This window comes from Anomaloglossus baeobatrachus, chromosome 2 (genome assembly GCF_048569485.1).
Source record: "Anomaloglossus baeobatrachus isolate aAnoBae1 chromosome 2, aAnoBae1.hap1, whole genome shotgun sequence".
Classification (NCBI taxonomy): Eukaryota; Metazoa; Chordata; class Amphibia; order Anura; family Aromobatidae; genus Anomaloglossus; species Anomaloglossus baeobatrachus.
In genome coordinates, this window is record NC_134354.1 from 106,180,618 (window position 1) to 106,199,264 (window position 18,647).

The window sequence follows — 18,647 nt, forward strand, 5'->3', positions numbered from 1 at the left end:
TGCTTCACCGCGGCTCCCGTCAGCCTTGCGGAAGGAAGGAGGTGGGCGGGATGTTTACGTCCCGCTCATCTCCGCCCCTCCGCTGCTATTGGCTGCCTGCTGTGTGACATCGCTATGACGCCGCACGGTCCGTTCCCTTAATAAGGAGGCGGATCGCTGGGCAGAGTGACGTCGCAGGGCAAGGTGAGTGCATGTGAAGCTGGTGTAGCGATAATGTTCGCTACGCCAGCTATCACCACATATTGCTGCTGCGACAGCGGCGGGTACTATCGCGCTCGGCATCGCAAGCATCGGCTTGCGATGTCGCAGCGTGCAAAGTACCCCTTATTCCAGCCTTTAGATTTGAGACACAATGGGGATGACTTACTGAACTAACGGCGACAAAATTCTTGTAGAATTTGCAAAAAAAAAATTGTCCATGACTTGCAGTACATTTGTGTGTTTTAGATAATTTAGTGTCTTGTTCAGTAAGAAGGTATGGCTTAGCAACAAAACATGTGGTTTTATGTGGCTATAAAACTAAATTTTGGTGCAATTTTTGGTATAATGTAAGCCAATTAGAAATGTCTTTTTATATTCCATTGCTTCCCTTAACCTAACATTGATATTCACAGATGCTTTAGTGCTTTGAAGCAATTATGCATTGAAGGTTACTTACAACCCCACAACATATGTTGTTTCCTTGGTCTATGAGATGCTAATACACAGCAAGAATACTTATGCATTGTATTCAGGTCATGTTGTGAAGCACTGTCTGTTCTGACATATTTCTATTGTTTCTGGCATTACCTCAATATTGATATATATTGCAGGTTTTTTAAGTGGAATTGTACAGACAAAATATCTTAACGATCCTTAAGATCCATGATGACCCTATCACCAGTTCATCAGTTGTTTTCCTTGAACCAAGTTTTAAATGGTACCAACAAACGCATACAGGGAACACTTTAAAGCCCTATTCAAACATTTTTTTATATATATATATATATATATATATATATATATATATATATATATATATTTTATTGCTGGAGTAGTGCTTCTAATCGAAGTCCCCTGACCCTACTTTTATACTCACCCTCAGGTGTCTTCATCTCTTATTACTTCCGATCTGGTCAGTCTTCTGCAGTTTGTGACCGGATGGCAGCTCTAGTGTTTCATGGAATGCCCAATAGGTCACTCTTCAATACAAGTCTATGAGAGTCTCGTTTTGGACTTGTTCTGGCTCTAATAGACTTGTGTTGAGCAGTTGTGATGAAATTTGTGACTTCCAGTCTGTCAGAAGTTGTGGTTAAAAGATAGAGCCGTGGGAACAGAGGGACGCCCCAAAAAAGTTAAAATGTCAAAAGGTGAGTATAAGGGTATGTGCGCACGTTGCGTTCTGGCGTGACAAAACACAGTGTTTTGTCACTGCATGTGCGTTTCAAAACACAGCCAAAATGCTGCGTTTTGGATGCATTTTGAATGCAGAATTGATGCGTTCTGGATGCTTGCTCTCCCATAGACAGAGTGGGAAAAGCATCCAAAACACACAAAAGAAGTGACATGTTGCTTCTTAGAACGCATCGATTTTGTCAAAAATTTGTCATCCAAAATGCTGCGTTTCAAAACACAACGTGCGCATGAAATTTGCTTAATTCTCATAGACTTTGCTGGGGAAGCACAACGCATGCATTTACGCTGCAGTTCAAAACGCAGCGTAAACGCATGTAAATACGCAATTTGCGTACAGACCCTAAGGGGTACTTTGCACGCTACGATATCGCAGGTGCGATGTTGGTGAGGTCAAATCGAAAGTAATGCACATCCGGCGTCACTGGAGATATCGTAGTGTGTAAAGCCTTTTTGATACAATTAACGAGCGCAAAAGCGTCGTTATTGTATCATCGGTGTAGGGTCCGACATTTCCATAATGCCGGTGCAGCGACAGGGACGATGTTGTTCCTCGTTCCTGCGGCAGCACACATCACTGTGTGTGAAGCTGCAGGAGCGAGGAACATCTCCTACCGGCGACCCGGCTGCAATGCGGAAGGAAGGAGGTGGCCGGGATATTTACATCCTGCTCATCTCCGCCCATCCGCTGCTATTGGCTGCCTGCCGTTTGACGTCGCAGTGACGCCGCACGACCCGCCCCCTTAGGAAGGAGGGGGGTCGCCGGCCAGAGTGACGGTCGCAGGGCAGGTGAGTGCATGTGAAGCTGGCGTAGCGATAATGTTTGCTACGCCAGCTATCACAAGATATCGCTGCTGCGTCGGGGGCGGGTACTATTGCGCTCGACATCGCAGCATCGGCTTGCGATGTCGCAGTGTGCAAAGTACCCCTAAGAGTAGGGGCAGGGTCTTTAGGCTGAAAGCACTATTACAATGCTGAAAAAATCCCACTGCAGTGCTGCTTTAAAAGATCTGCTGTTTTTGGAGATACTCTGACCCAATCATCAAGCTATTACAAATGTGCCTTTTCAAAGATGCTCAGATATAGAGACTGGTGAAGTTATTACAGTGGAATTGAATTCACATCACATCTGCATTCTGGAAAATATGGATCATTTGTAATTAATCAAGATGGCAGCCAGCTGCGGCCTCCATCTTGCTGACCAATTGCAAAAAAAAGTTTAAAAAAAAAATGTATGAACTTCATAATTTCACTGGCAAACCAACGTTACTCACTACCTTGTGTGTGGTCCTTTTTTTTGCCACAGTCACATCGCGTCTGCAGCCTGGTGTTCACTCTATTCTTCAACTGCCGGCTGTAGGTCTCGGAAGTCAATGTGCAAGCATAGTTTACTCTGGGGCCCACTTCCATTTGGAAGACCCTGCCTAGAGATATAAGGTGAAGGAGGCGCTGAGGATCAGACAGCAGGCAAGGAACTGCAGGAGCAGTCGGAGAGGTGAGCAGAGAGCGAGTATATATTGTTTTTTTTACTTTTACATTTTAGGTTTTTTATGCTTTGGGAAATAATGACCCAGAGCATAAATGGGACATTAACTTCATGAAGAATAACTTCTTTGTAAAGCGAATTTCAAAGGGAAATTTGTTTGGAGAGGGAGTTTAAAAATTTTGTCTGATCCACTCATCTTGCCGATTTTTTTAACTTTTGATACATCAGTTTCATAAATTGCCTGCTTGATGTATCCTACCTCTTGAAGGACATTGACAGTAGAACCAGATACAGTAATTATTATTTACCTCTCCTGTGGTACTCCAGGGCAATGTTCTCCAACTTCTCTTACTTTGAGAGCTACATTCAGCTCTGAGAGATTGTTGCGAGCCACATTCAGCTACCCCTCCACTGTAGAGACATTCAGAGCATGGTATAAAGATATCCAAGGTTCTCACAAAAATTAGACCTTGTGCCACCTCCATTATGGGCTGTATATTTACATCTAAGGCCCATTTTATCCCCAGTCAGTATTTTTGCATCGAACATACTCATCACACTATTGCATCCTACTTCAAGCACCAAACATACTAGCGATACCATTCTTTCTACCCCCACTCAATATATTGGCATCTAGATCTGCTCTTCCATGTGGGACTACTAATAAAAGTTACCATTTGGACAGAGGTATGTCTAAGGGGGGGCTGGCGGGGCATCTTCCCTGGCGGCAGCTGTCAGGAGAGTGCTGTCAGGACGGCTGATGCAGCACTTTGAGAGTCTTCCTGGCAGCTGCATTTGCCATCCTCAGTGGTCGGAGCACAGGAGCCCAGAGGTAAAGGTGGCCCATACAAGGCTGTTAGTAATGAGGGCAATCTGACCTGTTGTTTGGGGGCTCCGGGGGGTCAATGGCCAGATTGCTCTCACTTGGTATAAGTGGTGGGCTGGGCACGATCCTGCTGGTCCACTGCACAGTATAAGCAATGGAGCTGCAGGAATCTCCCTGTTGCTAGAATGTAGTTGCTCCTGTGAGGTGACAATGTCACTGGAAGGGGTGGGGCTTCCTCCTCCAGTGCAGAGCTGATCACTGTCAGGCATGTGCTGTGGCTGGTGGAGATGATGAAGAGCTGTGGAGATTGCACTGTGAAGACTGAAGGGCTGCTCCATTGAGCGAGGGGCTTCATACACAGGACTAAGGGTGAGTAATGTGAGGTGGTGTTTGCATTTTGGCGGCACAGTATAACTGGACGTTCCTACATAGGGGTTGTATGTTGAAGGACTGCACAGAGAAGGTGCTGCATTATTGGGGGATTGTAGAAAGAAAGGGGTGATTTTTACATATGTGGGGCTGGATGGGGAAAGGAGTGATGCGGGTCGGCATGCTGGGGGCCTGTGCAGGAAAGGGGGTGTGATGTTATTCACTTGGGGATGTTACAGTTGTGGGGCTGCTTGCTGGGGGCTGTCTGGGGAAGGGTTAGGTTTACTTGCATAGGGCTGCAGCTGGAGGGCTGCATATAGAAAAATGTTATGTTATGCATGGGGGGTTGTGTGCTGAGGGAGCTGCATGCAGGAGGATTACAGTTACTTGTTTGGGGTTGAGTGGGGAAGCGAGTGATGTTACATACAGTACTGACCAAAAGTTTGGACACACCTTCTCATCTCTAGAACAACTGTTAAGAGGAGACTTTGTGCAGCAGGCCTTCATGGTAAAATAGCTGCTAGGAAACCACTGCTGAGGACAGGCAACAAGCAGAAGAGACTTGTTTGAGCTAAAGAAAACAAGGATTGGACATTAGACCAGTGGAAATCTGTGCTTTGGTCTGATGAGTCCAAATTTGAGATCTTTGGATCTAACCACCGTGTCTTTGTCGAAAAGGTGAACAGATGGACTCTACATGCCTGGTTCCCACCGTGAAGCATGGAGGAGGAGGTGTGATGGTGTGGGGGTGCTTTGCTGGTGACGCTGTTGGGGATTTATTCAAAATTGAAGGCATTCTAAAAAAGTATGACTGCCACAGCATCTTGCAGCGGTGTGCTATTCCATCCGGTTTGCGTTTAATTGGCCCATCATTTATTTATCAACAGGACAATGACCCCAAACACACCTTCAGGCTGTGTAAGGGCTATTTGACTAAGAAGGAGAGTGATGGGGTGCTACGCCAGATGACCTGGCCTTCACAGTCACCAGACCTGAACAAAATTGAAATGGTTTGTGGTGAGCTGGACCGCAGAGTGAAGACAAAAGCCAACAAGTGCTAAGCATTTCTGGGAACTCCTTCAAGACTGTTGGAAGACCATTTCCGGTGACTACCTCTTGAAGCTCATCAAGAGAATGCCAAGAGTGTGCAAAGCAGTAATCAAAGCAAAAGGTGGCTACTTTGAAGAACCTAGAATATAAGACATATTTTCAGTTGTTTCACACTATTTTAAGTATTTTATTCCACATGTTTTCATTCATAATTTTGATGCCTTCGATGTGAATCTACAATTTTTAGAGTCATGAAAATAAAGAAAACTCTTTGAATGAGAAGGTGTGTCAAAACTTTTGGTCTGTACTGTATGTGTAAAAGGGGGGAGGTGACAGAGATGGGGAAGGGGGGATGTTACGTATATGGGGAAGGTGGATGTAACGTATGTGGAGAAGCAGGTGATGTTATTATGTGACACATAACCTTAAACGTAATTTGGGGGAGAGTCACAGAGACTGATTAATTTCTATTTATTGGGCGGCAGAGATTATAGTTAATGGGAGACACACTGCTGGCTGATTTATCACTTTATATTTAGAATGGAGCATGGCTAATAGTACATTAATGGTGGGGTACGTATATGCATTCTGGGGCGCAATGTGGGGGTAATTTTATTTAGGAGGCAAATGTATGTATACAATATATGTGACCTTGCTATTTTCAGGGCTGCGGTGATCAGTGACGAGTCATAGCTGGAAGATGGTGACATGAAGGTCTGACCAGATGGAGAAGAAACATCAGAAAATTAATCAGATGAGATGTCAGCGGTAAATCACTGGATGGCAATATTTATTCTGTGCTGTATGTCTTGGAATTATGCTGCTATTTGTTAAATCCCTTAGGCCAAATTCTCACATTCGTGTGGTATGTTTGTGTGCTGCCAGATTATTTTATTGGACGTCACATGGACTCATAGAGTTTTATAGATCCAATAATATAATCAGGGTCATTTCTTAGAGAACTTGGGAATTGTCCCTAAAATGAGAGAAACTCATTAGGGCTTCATAACGGGATAGGGTCATTACAGCTGTAAATAAAGGAGTACTGAGACAGATTTTGTTGCCCAGGAGAAGCAGAGTATGGGGTTTTTGTTTGTTTTTTTTCAATAAATTCATGTTGAGGCTAATACCCCAATTTTTTTCTATTTCAGAGACATTGGTGAAATTCCATGAACAGAAATGGAAGGCCATGGGTTTTTAGTACATGTATTGAAGGGCATATAAATTGGTTTCCTGGACGATTAATTGTAGGGTTTTTTGGGAGACAAAAATTTTGAAAAAAATCAAAGGAGGTAAAATTAGTGACATCAACTGTTATACCATAGGCTGACGAAAACTGGGGAATTTGTGGGGAAAAGGACTGATCAGGATAGCTCTATGAAGAGGGGACTGTAGAACTTGGCCCTGCCACTGACGTTTCAGCAGTGACGACTGACTCTGCTACCATCGGGCTGTGGGATCCTGTGGAGGAAGCCGAGTTGTCACTGCCTCAAAACAGTTCTGCTTTAGAGGCAAATTCTGTATCTGTCCCGGAACTGCCGTAGCAAAGCAGCGTATACGCATGCTCCATAGTAAGCATTCTGAGGGCCACTATTGTATTTTATATACTTGCCTAACATTAAAAGAATAAAACCTAAAAGCAAACCTAACACTAGTAAACCTAAACCTAATCTAAGACTGGTATTTTTTTAGTTGTATTTTATTATTTTTCTTTTATTATACTTTTGTTGTGTAAATTTTTTAAAACCCAGAACATTAAACCCTAACCCAGCTATTAGTAAAGAAAGAAAGAAAAAATCATAAGATAAAAAAAATAAAAATTAAAATGCAATCTGATTAGGGGGATGAAACGGGGAATGGTGTTGGGGTGATGATCTGGGGGTGATGATCAGGAGATTGGTGTAGGGTTCATTGATTTGATCTTTAACTTGATTCTAACTTCACTGACAGGACAGCACTTGTATCCCTCTTATCTCCCAGAACAACTACAAGGAGAGAAGAGAGAGGCACAGGATCACCGTTATGTAACTGGTCTCGTTCGTGTTCTCCAGGTTCTCTGTTATTCCTGGTAGCTGAAATCCTGGAGATTTTGCAGCTCTGGGGGCACAATTTCCTTATTCCCTATTTCCTGAGTGACCGCCATTTTAATGCGCATTGGTGGTTGTTAAGGGGTTAAAGAAACATTAAACCATTGCATCAAACAGGGAACAGTGGCCAGGTCCGTACGCCTGGAAGTCAGTGGAAGTGTTACCTTAGGAAAGAACGACTGAATCTTTCAGAAATCTAGGGACTGAAGGGAGATTTATATTGAGGTGTTACTCCCTGGCTGAGATTTTAGTGAAAAAACACAATAATAGGGGAAATGTATCCAAATTATTGGAAGGAAGAGTAAAGCAATGACCCATAGTGACCAGGAGTTCAGCCCTGATGTGAATAAAAGTTAATACATTACACCCTGTTCTCTTTAAGGGTAAATAGAAAAAAATACTTATACATAAGATATAAATTGAAACTATTACTAGCACATGATGGTGAATTGTCCTGTTTATTGCTCGTAAAAGTCCTCTTAGGTTCCTCTATGCCACTAGTGGTTGTAGTAGGAGATCCACCTAGGGCAGAAGATGACAAGTTGCCATTGTTTTTATGTTGTGTTTATCCATCGGCACTCAGGAGAGGAAAAACCCCCTGTGGGGGAAACCTCTAGGGAACCATGGCCTATGGATAACTGTCCTTCCCTGGGGGCACAAGGCAACATGCCATCTAGAAGTTCTGGTCCACGGTCATTTTACTGACTCCTGGTAGGATTTTCATGGTCTTCATCTTCTTCTTGTATTTGGACACTACAGTACACCAGAATGTAGCAACACCCCCAGACTTCAATAGGAAGGAGTGGATATGGCTGCATGTTACACTGCAGGTCACGGCCCTCAGGACACTCCTAGTGTTGATTGATTAGGAGCCAGGACTGACAAGTAGTCAGGAGTGCACTCTAAGACTCGTTGGCTCTTTCTGGTGCATATCATTTCCATTAGAAGCTCTGCTGGGACATGTCTTCAGAGCTCTTTATTTCCACCATCTTATCCTCCTCCAGATTCTGTGGTAGGCGACCTTCACAAAAAGAGATACTAGGTTAGAAATAACTTTTACATATTAATGGGACACATTAAATGGGATTATCTTAATGGGAAAACACCTCCAGGTTTGGCCCTATGGGCAATCAGCAAACTGTTAGCAACACTAAAGGGTGGTTTACACGCTGCAACATCGCTAGTGATTGCTAGAAATGTCGCGAGCGTTAGCACCTGCCCCCGTCACTCGTGCGACATTTGTTGATCGCTGCCGTAGCGAAAATTATTGCTACGTCAGCGTCACACGCACATACCTTGGCAGCGACGTCGCTGTGACCGCCGAACAATCCCTCCCTCAAGGGGGAGGTGTGTTTGGCGTCATAGCGACGTCACTGCGGCGTCACTAAGCGGCTGGCCAATAGAAGCGGAGGGGCGGAGATGAGCGGGACGTAACCTACCACCCACCTCCTTCCTTCCGCATTGCTAGTGGATACAGGTAAGGAGTTGTTTGTCATTCCTGCGGTGTCACACATAGCAATGTGTGATGCCGCAGGAATGACAAACAACCTCGTTACTCACCTGACAACGATATTTGGTGTTTGGCCGATCTCTCCAAAACCAACGATTTTAACCACTTTTGCAATCGTTGAAGGTCGCTCGTACGTGTTACATGCTGCGATGTCGCTAACGACGGCGGATGTGTATCACAAACACCGTGACCTCAACGATAAATCATTAGCGATATCGCACCATGTAAAGCACCCTTAAGAGTTTTCCTCACTACACGGTGCTAACTGATTCTCATGGGACAAGATGGGGTTTCATGACCCCTATCCCAGTCCCATTTACAATGACTCACCTGTGATGGGGTGTTTTAGGTCTCCGATTAGGTGTTTTAGCTTTCTGCATCTGCTTTACAACCTTCCATCCATCATCAGCAAATGTGAATCCACAGAAAAGATTTTGATTTTTTTTAGCCATTCGTGGTTTACTGGCTTCGGAGAAAGAAAGGACATCTTTCATTGCATCTGATGTCATCACTGGTGGCTGTGGACAAAATATTCAAGAATCAGTGTTTATAAAGAAGTCACACAATAGAAATGTACTGCTGTCACCATCTTCTCTGGGTCATATACTTACAGGTGGTAGGTGGAATGGTGGAGATGCTTTGCCGCCCTCTATTTCTGTCCAGTTGATCTCCGTAAAGAATGGATGATCTTTAATGTTGTCCACAAATTTCTGCCGACTCTTTGGTGACTTATCCAAGAGCTGGGAACATACAATGAAGACATTTATTAAGCTTTCAGTCGTTATCCTTTTTTATTGTTGTGTTTTTCATAGTATTCAAAAACTTTATTACTGAGTTGTGCCTTTATACTCACCCCCTTTATGACGGCTTTGACTTTGGGGTCCAGTTCTTTTGGGAAGGTAGGATCATCATTGATCAGTGCCTTCTCGATGTTCTCCTCAATTTCATCTTCACTGAATGGATATCTGCCAGTAGCCATCTCATATATCACAACACCAGCAGAGAACCAGTCCACTGCTGTGTTGTATGGCTTCTCTAAAAGAATCTGTGAAGACATAAAGAAGACAATAAGAATATTGACCAGACAGCGGAACACATGGAGATGTCCAGTCTTGTATTGAGATAACTCAGGGACATGTAAATGATTCCTCACCTCAGGAGCCATATATTTAAGCGTCCCGGCCCATCCTGTCGTTTTTGCATTGCCAAAGATGTTCATCACGGCAAGACCAAAATCAGCAATCTTCAAGTGACCATTGTTGTCCAGTAAGATGTTGTCTGATTTTATATCTCTGGTAGAAAAAAAGAGATAATAACATATTTATTATATTAACCGGGCGGAAGACCCCATTGTGGCCTGAGATAAAAAGTGTCTACAGAGGGCATTAGGATGAGGGTATAAGACTATTCATACCAGGTCTACATAGAAGGTGTGCCGTACTTACCTGTGTATAATGCCTCTGCTGTGGAGAAACTGCAGCCCACAGATCAGCTCAGCTGCAATAAATCTGATGAGAAAAAAAGAAATCCATCAAAATCCAATATTTCATCCACTAAACTAAGAGAGTGATAATGACATAAAGCCGAATATCCCTGACAACCATGATCTTCATCTAATATATGACATTCTATCTTACCTGATGGCTGGAATGGGAATAGGGGCATAAGTTGTCATGAAGCCTGTAAGGTCTCCTCCACTGAGATATTCCATGGCGTAGAAAACATAGTCCTGTGTAAAACAGAGGAAATAATGAGGGTAAATGAAATATTGTTGATATGAGGCACTGGTTGCACTGGTTTTAATCAATGTTCTTCTAAGTCACATTCTTTTAACAAATACTATGACTGTGACCTAGAAGAACATTGCACACAAATTGGCACATAGAGTAGATAAATTTAATACATCGATGACTCAGAAATGTTGGATTATGAGCCTCTTACCTGGGACTGGAAGGTGGCAAAAGCCCGAGAAATGAATGGACTCTTCCTAATCATCTCCAGGACTTGTCGCTCTATCAGGACATCGTCTCTTGAGTCCTTGACGAGGAGCCTCTTCTTCACCATCTTCACTGCTAGTTGTTTTTGGCAGGCCTGATGTGTGGCCAACATGACCTGGAGGATACAGAGAGTTAGAACTGGAGGAAAGGCCTGAGCTGCCATGAGATGTGATGAGAAGATGTGAAGCAGTGATGCTCCTAGAGTCATATTACTGCTCCACATCAGACTCATGAGGAAGATGTCACCACAATGTCTAATACTTACTTTACCATATGAGCCCTCTCCAAGGATTTTATGGAAGGTGAAGCTCTCCACTCCCGTCACAATGATGGGAGATTCAGCTGGTGTTATACCTGGTGGGGAAGGGAGAAATAAGATGTGACAGAAAGCCAATATCTGTATGTGAATATAATAGTTCATGCAACACAATCTCCATTTTGTTACATTATCTGACTTCTTACATAAATCTCAACTTTCACTCTTTATTTGATTTGTCTTAATTTTTACTTTTTATTATATATCATAACCTCTGCTCTAATTAAGTTTTTTGGAACAATGAACCACAGCATTACGCAAAAAGATAACCACTGCAGAACCAAAGCAGCAGACTATAATCAAAAAATATATTATAGGGAAGTGTCTTACCATTAACAATAAATTACATGCTTTTTGATATAAATGATGTAATTCATTATTAAAAATGTGATTATATTATGCTATATTGTATTATGATTGTTTTATCTTTCATGTATTATGATTGGCTTATATTCTATGTCTTGTTAAATTCTTATTGGTTATTTTCTAAAACCTGCTCTTACTATAATAAAGGGGGGATAACAGGTTTGGCCCCCAGAGAGACACTTTGATGTACACACCCTGTGTCTATGTATTTTGCTTCTCCATCTGACCACTATCCCCAGAGGGAGATGGCATACAGACAATAGGCTATAGGGGGCTTCATAGAAATACCATTTCTGGAGCCCATTGTATTTCTGCAGTAAGAAGATAATAGACCTAGCTAATGCCAAAGTGGCCTCCTACAGATGGGTACAAAAATATAGGGGGGTACCAAAGAGAAACAAGACCGTAATCATAATAAGTGGGTTCCTACGAAAAATCCTGTCATTGACTAAATTTGGGATATTGGGTCTCTGTGTCTTAGATCTGTACTCACCTGAGAGCTGCTCAGTGTCACTATTGGGGTAAACACTGGGTCCATCCACAGCTTTGTCCCCCATCGCTTTTTCCATTTTTTTCTTTTTCATGATACTCTCTGGTATCGGGCTTCCAGGTCTTTTTGAAGCTTTGATAATGATGCCATCTTTTTCCTTTTTTTTCTTTATCATGATACTCTCTGGTATCGGGCTTCCAGGTCTTTTTGAAGCTTTGATAATGATGCCATCTTTTTCCTTTTTTTTCTTTTTCATGATACTCTCTGGTATCGGGCTTCCAGGTCTGTTTGAAGCTTTGATAATGATGCCATCTTTTTCCTTTTTTTTCTTTTTCATGATACTCTCTGGTATCGGGCTTCCAGGTCTTTTTGAAGCTTTGATAATGATGCCATCTTTTTCTTTTTTTTTCTTTTTCATGATACTCTCTGGTATCGGGCTTCCAGGTCTTTTTGAAGCTTTGATAATGATGCCATCTTTTTCTTTTTTTTTCTTTTTCATGATACTCTCCTGTATCGGGCTTCCAGGTCTTTTTGAAGCTTTGATCATGTTTTGATTGGTGCCCTCTTGTTCACCCTCTGATGCTTCTATTCTCCTCTTTCTTGAGACCTTACCAAGTCTCTCTCCCTTTCTCTTCCTATTATTCAGCTCCATAGATGTCATTTTGGGCTGAGGAAGGTCCTGTCCACCTCTAGGGCGCTCCCGGATGTAGTCTAGAACTGCTCCCATGACAGGCCTTCTGCTTTTCAGTCATATATTTTATATCAAACCAAAATTTGCCAAGCGCAAGAAAAATTGCCCTCACCCACTAAGTGATGAAAACAACTGGATAATATTCAGGCTGCAGAGACATTTCATTGATTCCGTGACATCACAAAGGCAATTGTGACATCATCATATTCTAATGATCACATGACATGACAGAGGGGCCAAAGCCAAAGGTCAAGTGACATCACAGCGGAACCAAAGCTAAAGGTCAAGTGACATCACAAAGGGACCAAAGCCAAAGTTGAAATGACAGCAACGATGGGCCAGTGACATCATGAGCCTGGCTTATAGGCCTGAGTTTATTAACAGTTGTAAAGTTTCTGTATAATTTCTAAAAAGCTAATGTACTATCAAAATAAAACCTTTTCAATACAAAACCCTTAATTAATATTAATTTATATTTTGACAGCTTTTCTTTTTGCGTTTATACAATTTATCACTTATTTTAAATAACGTAAAATATTGATAAGAATGGATATGTTAAAAATGTATATTTATTTAAAAAGTTATTTATTTTGGGTCAGTTTTGATAAATGATGTCCATTTTTACAGGTATTTGCCATAGAGACTTTATACTTCAGAACATTCGTATTCAGATTAGATATTCTTCAGTGAGCAAAATAGCCTGGACTCTACACTGATATAAAAAGTCTACACACCCCCATTAAATGCCAGGTTTTTATCAAGTAAAACAATCATACCAAGAAGACTCATTTAAGAACAGTTTTCCTATTTTAATGTCATTAAGAATCTGAACAAATGAATCAAGTAACAAAGGAGTGAAATAAAAACAAAAAAACTAAATGAATGTGATGACATACAGTTAGGTCCATAAATATATTTGGATACTGACACAAATGTTGTTTTTTTCACCTGGTTACTGAACATATTCAAGTTATAGGTATATAATAGACATGGACATAAAGTTCTGACTTTTAGCTTTCATTTGAGGGTATCCACATTAAAATTAAATGAAGGGTTTAGAAGTTTCCGCTCCTTTACATGTGCCCCCCTGGTTTTAATGGGCCCAAAAGTAATTGCACATTTGACTCTCAGGCTGGTTCATGGGCCGGTGTGGGCAATGCCTTTGATGTTTTATTCTCAATTAAGCACATAAAAGGCCTGGAGTTGATTTGAGGTATGGCACTTGCAATGGCACCCAAGTGCAAAATTTTGACCTGGTCCCCTCCTCGCCCCCCCCCCCCCCCCCGTGCTACAGGATAATTATGCTAACACTTGGCTCTTAACCTCAGAACCCAGCTTTCCCATACTCCTTTATCCTGATATAATATCTAGTATTATAATGCACCCCCCTAGGCCTTCATATGTAATAATGCAGCCCCCATAGTACTCTATATATTATAATGCATCTCCCATGGTCCTTTATATCATATAATGCATCTCATAGTTCTCCATATATTATAATACACTCACCATAGTCCTCCATATAGTATAATACATTTCCCATAGTCCTCCATATAGTATAAAGCACCCCTATGGCCCTCCATATATTATAATGCAGCCCCCATAGACCTCCATGTAGTATAATGCACCCCCCAAACGCCTGCATATAGTTCAATGCACCCCCATAGTCCTCGATATAGTATTATTGAGCCCCCATATAGTATCATGTAGCCCCCTCAAAATAATCATGCAGCCCCCATAAGGTTTCATGCAGCCCCCATAAAGCATTATGCAGCTCCCATATTCTTCCATATTGTAGCATAGAACTCCCATATCATTTAATGCACCCCTTAGTCATCTGTCCACCATGAATAAATACATACTCACTTCTCCTTGTGCCCCCGCTGCTCCGGTCCCCTCAGTATGTCCACTGTTCTGCTGCTCGGCACATCTCAGCACAGTTTGCAGTAGTGATGTCATCATCGCAGTCCGCTGTGCTGACATGTCTGAGCGCAGACACAGCGGGAGAATGATGAGAGAGGAAGCATGATGCTCACTCGTCATTTTTTCAATTGTATTGGCATCTGTGATGCCAATACAATTGAATGTGCAATCCCCAGGGTCGGTCGGAAGGCGACCCCTGCAACCGCGGTCGTTCTGCCCCTGGGTGCGTGCATTTTGAAGTTGTTGCTGAGCAGTAAACATGCAGTCAAAGAGCTTTCCATGTAAGTAAAACAAGCCATCCATCATCAGCAAAAACAGAAAAAAAAATCTGAGAAATTGCTACAATATTAGAAGTGTCTAAATCCACAGTTTGGTACATTCTGAGAAAGAAATAGAGAAAACAATAGTGATCTCAACAATGCAAAAAAACCTGGATATCCACAGCAGACAATACTGCTGGATGATCGCAGAATAATTATGATGGTGAAGAAAAACCCCTTCACAACATCCAACCAAGTGAACAACACTCTCCAGATTGTAGGCATATAAAAATCTGAATCTACCATAAAGAAAAGACTGCATGAAAGAAAATACAGAGGGTTCACTGCACGGTGCAGCCACTCATAAGCTTCTAGAATAACAAGGTTAGATTGGTCTTTGCTAAAAAAAAAACAAACCTTAAAAAAACAGTACAGTCCTGGAAGAACATTCTTTGGACAGATGTAACCAAGATCAACCTCTACCAGCATGATGGAAAGAAAAAAGTATGGTGAAGGCATGGTACGGGTCATGATCCAAAGCATACCTCATTATCTGTAACACTCGGCGGAGGCAGTGTGATGGCCAGGCATGCATGGCTGCCAGTAGCACTGGATCCTTAGTGTTTATTGATGATGTGACACAGGACAGAAGCAGCCGGAAGAATTCTGGGGTTTTCAGAGATGTATTGTGTGCTCAAATCCAGCCAAATACAGCCAAACTGATTGGTCACCATTTCATAATACAGATGGACAATAACCCAAAACATAAAGCCAAATTAATGCAGGAGTCATCACCTGATCTCAACCCCATAGTGCCGCATTTCACTTGTTAAAGACTAAACTTTACATAGGCCTGCAACACACATCCGTGTTTCCAGTACGTGTTTGGTACGTTTTTGCACGTACCAGAGACACGGAGACACGGAGACAAATGTTACTCTATGGTAGATGGTACACACACGTATAATCACACGGAACGTGTGTCCGTGTGGTAAGTACGTGTGTACGTTTTTCTACACGGACGACATGTCCGTTTTTGGCAGGCAGCACGCAGGCACGCACCCGCTATAGTCTATGGGTCCGTGCCTGCACACAGAGTATGTCCGTGTTCAGCACGTTTCGTCCGTGTGCGTTTTTAAACGAGCGATCTATTTTTTTTTATTTTTATTATTAAAGTCAGTCTACATACCTTTTTTTCTGCTGTTCTCAGTCATACTTACATTGGCGCTCGGTCTTTTTCTTCCTCCGGCTCATACTTACCAATTCCCGATCACCAGCGCGGCGAGGAACAGCTGTGCAGAGAATACGCGGCAACAATTACTTTGAAAATGCCGGCCGCTCATTAACCAATCTCGTATTCCCTGCTTTCCATGCACACAGGTGCCTGTGATTGGTTGCAGTCAGACACGCCCCCCACGCTGAGTGACAGCTGTCTCACTGCACCCAATCACAGCAGCCGGTGAGCGTGTCTATACTGTGCAGTAAAATAAATAATAAATAATTAAAAAAAACGGCTTGCGGTCCCCCCCCCATTTTAATACCAGCCAGATAAAGCCATATGGCTGAAGGCTGGTATTTTCAGGATGGGGAGCCCCACGTTATGGGGAGCCCCCCACCCTAACAATATCAGTCAGCAGCAGCCCAGAATTGCCGCATACATTATATGCGACAGTTCTGGGACTGTACCCGGCTCTTCCCGATTTGCCCTGGTGCGTTGGCAATTGGGGTAATAAGGAGTTAATGGCAGCCCATAGCTGCCACTAAATCCTAGATTAATCATGTCCGGCGTCTCCCCGAGATACTTTGATACTATGATTAATCTGTAAGTTACAGTAAATAGACACACACCTGAAAAATCCTTTATTTGCAATAAAAAACACTAACAAATACCCTCGTTCACCACTTTATTAAGCCCGAAAAACCCCTCCGGCGTAATCCACGGAGGTCCAGCATCGCATCCAGCTCTGCTACATGAAGGTGGCAGGAGCTGCAGCAGACACCGCCACTCCTGTCAGCTCCACGAAGCTACTGAAGAGAGCCGCGCGATCTGCTCAGCTGTCACTAAGGTAACTCGTGGCCACCGCTGGATCCTCCAACTGTGACAAGACGCCCGAGTGACAGCGATGTAGTCACAGGCGACTTGGTGTCACAGTTGGAGGATACCTTACCTTACCCTTACCTGGGCATATGGTGTGTATGTCATGGTCAGATACATCCGGTTTACTTTATGATAGAGGGACTCTGAAACTCACAAAGCCTATGCAGACTATGCAAGAATTTCCAAAAAGAGAAGGATAGAGGGCCTCTGATACACCCTGAATTAGACATAAAAGTGGGTAGTGGGACTGCTACACTCACAAAGACTATGCACTAAGTGCAAGGGCTGCCAAAAATTAGAAGCAGGGACTGTAATATACCCAGTAAGAGACGTAGAGGAGAGACTGTGATTCAATTCTGATGCAATTTTACAAAGAATATGACTTCCGAAACTTCCAAAGGCTTTGTACTCAGTGCAAGACCTAGCTAGAATTCACAGGACGGATTGTAATACACACAGCAAGAGACAGAGAGGAGGCCTCTGACTACATTTTGTGTCAATTGTAAAAAGATTCAGACTCCTACCTTTGTACAGCCTATGCACTCAGTTGAAGAACTATTTAGAATCCCAAGGACGGATTATACATGCAGCAAGAGACCAAGAGATGGAGAGGAGAGACTCTGATTAAATTCTAGGACAATTAAAAAAAAAATCATCTGCCATCCAACCGACAACCTGTTAGTACTGTTTGAAGTTCAGGAGTGTTGCCCACCCAACCCCCCCCCCCCCCCCCGCAAAGTGGGACAGTAAGGTAGGTCTGGTGGCTGATCCTTTTCATTGTAGTCACGCAGCAGGCACAATTTCTCCTACCTCCATGCATGCACTATCAGTAGCACGTCCTCAACCCCATCCGTTACCGCATGGATGCGGCTAACAACTGTATTAATCAGTAATAATTTTTTGGAATAGATGGCCATATTTGCAGAGTCTGTGTGGTTCAAGAACAACAGAAAACTGCCACAAATGTCTATGTTTGTAATTTATACCCTGTATTTATCTAGGGAGGCAGTGAGCAGTTTGACAGCCCCATTGTTTATGTATTTGTTGGAACACAAATTTGAAAAATTATAATTTGCATTTTTTTCACTCATTTTTATTATTTTTTTGTACATTCTAAGAAACACTTACAATTTTTTTACACTAGTTTTTCAATGTAATTACCAGTCCAGCGAGTCACACGTAAGGGCCAGGTCCCAACCAACTCGATGTGCGTTTCGCAAGAAAAGCTTCGTCCAGGAGCATATTTTACCTTATTTACCACATGCGCACTTTTGCAAGCCTAACATCTTCCTGGGGTCATCTACAACCACAGATAAGATGAGGCTCACAGAGTCTCTTCCTCCATTTTCTCTACTTTCCTGTTGGCCCTTCTGCTTTAAAATGAGAGTTGTAATTATTTGCAGTTCTGATGTCATCCAGTTATAGCTCAGGCAAGATCACGGCTTCATCTGCGATCCATCATGTCACTCCCTTGTAACCCTTATTTCAGTGTCCACATTAAATGTGTGCCGCACCTGCAGCTATCGACCCACTCTGATTCAGGGTTGCTGTGGCTCGACATTCTCCGGACCTGGGGGCTTGCGGCCACTGAAATGTAAAGGGGGGGTATTTACAGGGGGTAGGAGTTCGTGACACCACCCGTGGTTCCCAGTAAGAGGAGTACAGCAGCTGCCGATGGGAGTACCCGGGTGAGATGGAGTGGGGCAGCCAGATGACGTTCCCTCTACGGGTAGGGAAGGCTCCTGGACTCGGGATGATAAGGTGTAGGGGAGCGTGATGCAGATTG

The 18,647-nt window shown here is 42.9% G+C and overlaps 1 protein-coding gene across 1 annotated transcript; it reads right to left on the reverse strand.

Moving 5' to 3' along the window:
* Window positions 1–7,666: 7,666 nt before the first annotated feature.
* Window positions 7,667–11,956, reverse strand: LOC142287133 (protein kinase C delta type-like). Its single transcript, XM_075333425.1, has 10 exons — window positions 11,893–11,956; window positions 10,983–11,071; window positions 10,662–10,832; window positions 10,358–10,449; window positions 10,166–10,228; window positions 9,874–10,012; window positions 9,574–9,765; window positions 9,332–9,460; window positions 9,051–9,238; window positions 7,667–8,231 (listed from the first exon to the last, which is right to left on the reverse strand). The coding sequence occupies exons 1-10, from the start codon at window positions 11,954–11,956 to the stop codon at window positions 8,201–8,203; spliced, it is 1,158 nt and encodes a 385-aa protein (XP_075189540.1). The 3' UTR covers window positions 7,667–8,200.
* Window positions 11,957–18,647: the final 6,691 nt, after the last annotated feature.

Excerpts from the sequence above, each read along its gene's own strand:
- LOC142287133 (XM_075333425.1), bottom strand. The coding sequence starts at position 11,956 with ATGGGGGACAAAGCTGTGGATGGACCCAGTGTTTACCCCAATAGTGAC. Across the intron at positions 11,072-11,892 it reads TGACACTGAGCAGCTCTCAG|GTATAACACCAGCTGAATCT; the intron begins GTGAGTACAGAT and ends CTTCCCCACCAG. Across the intron at positions 9,766-9,873 it reads TTAAATATATGGCTCCTGAG|ATTCTTTTAGAGAAGCCATA; the intron begins GTGAGGAATCAT and ends ATGTCTTCACAG.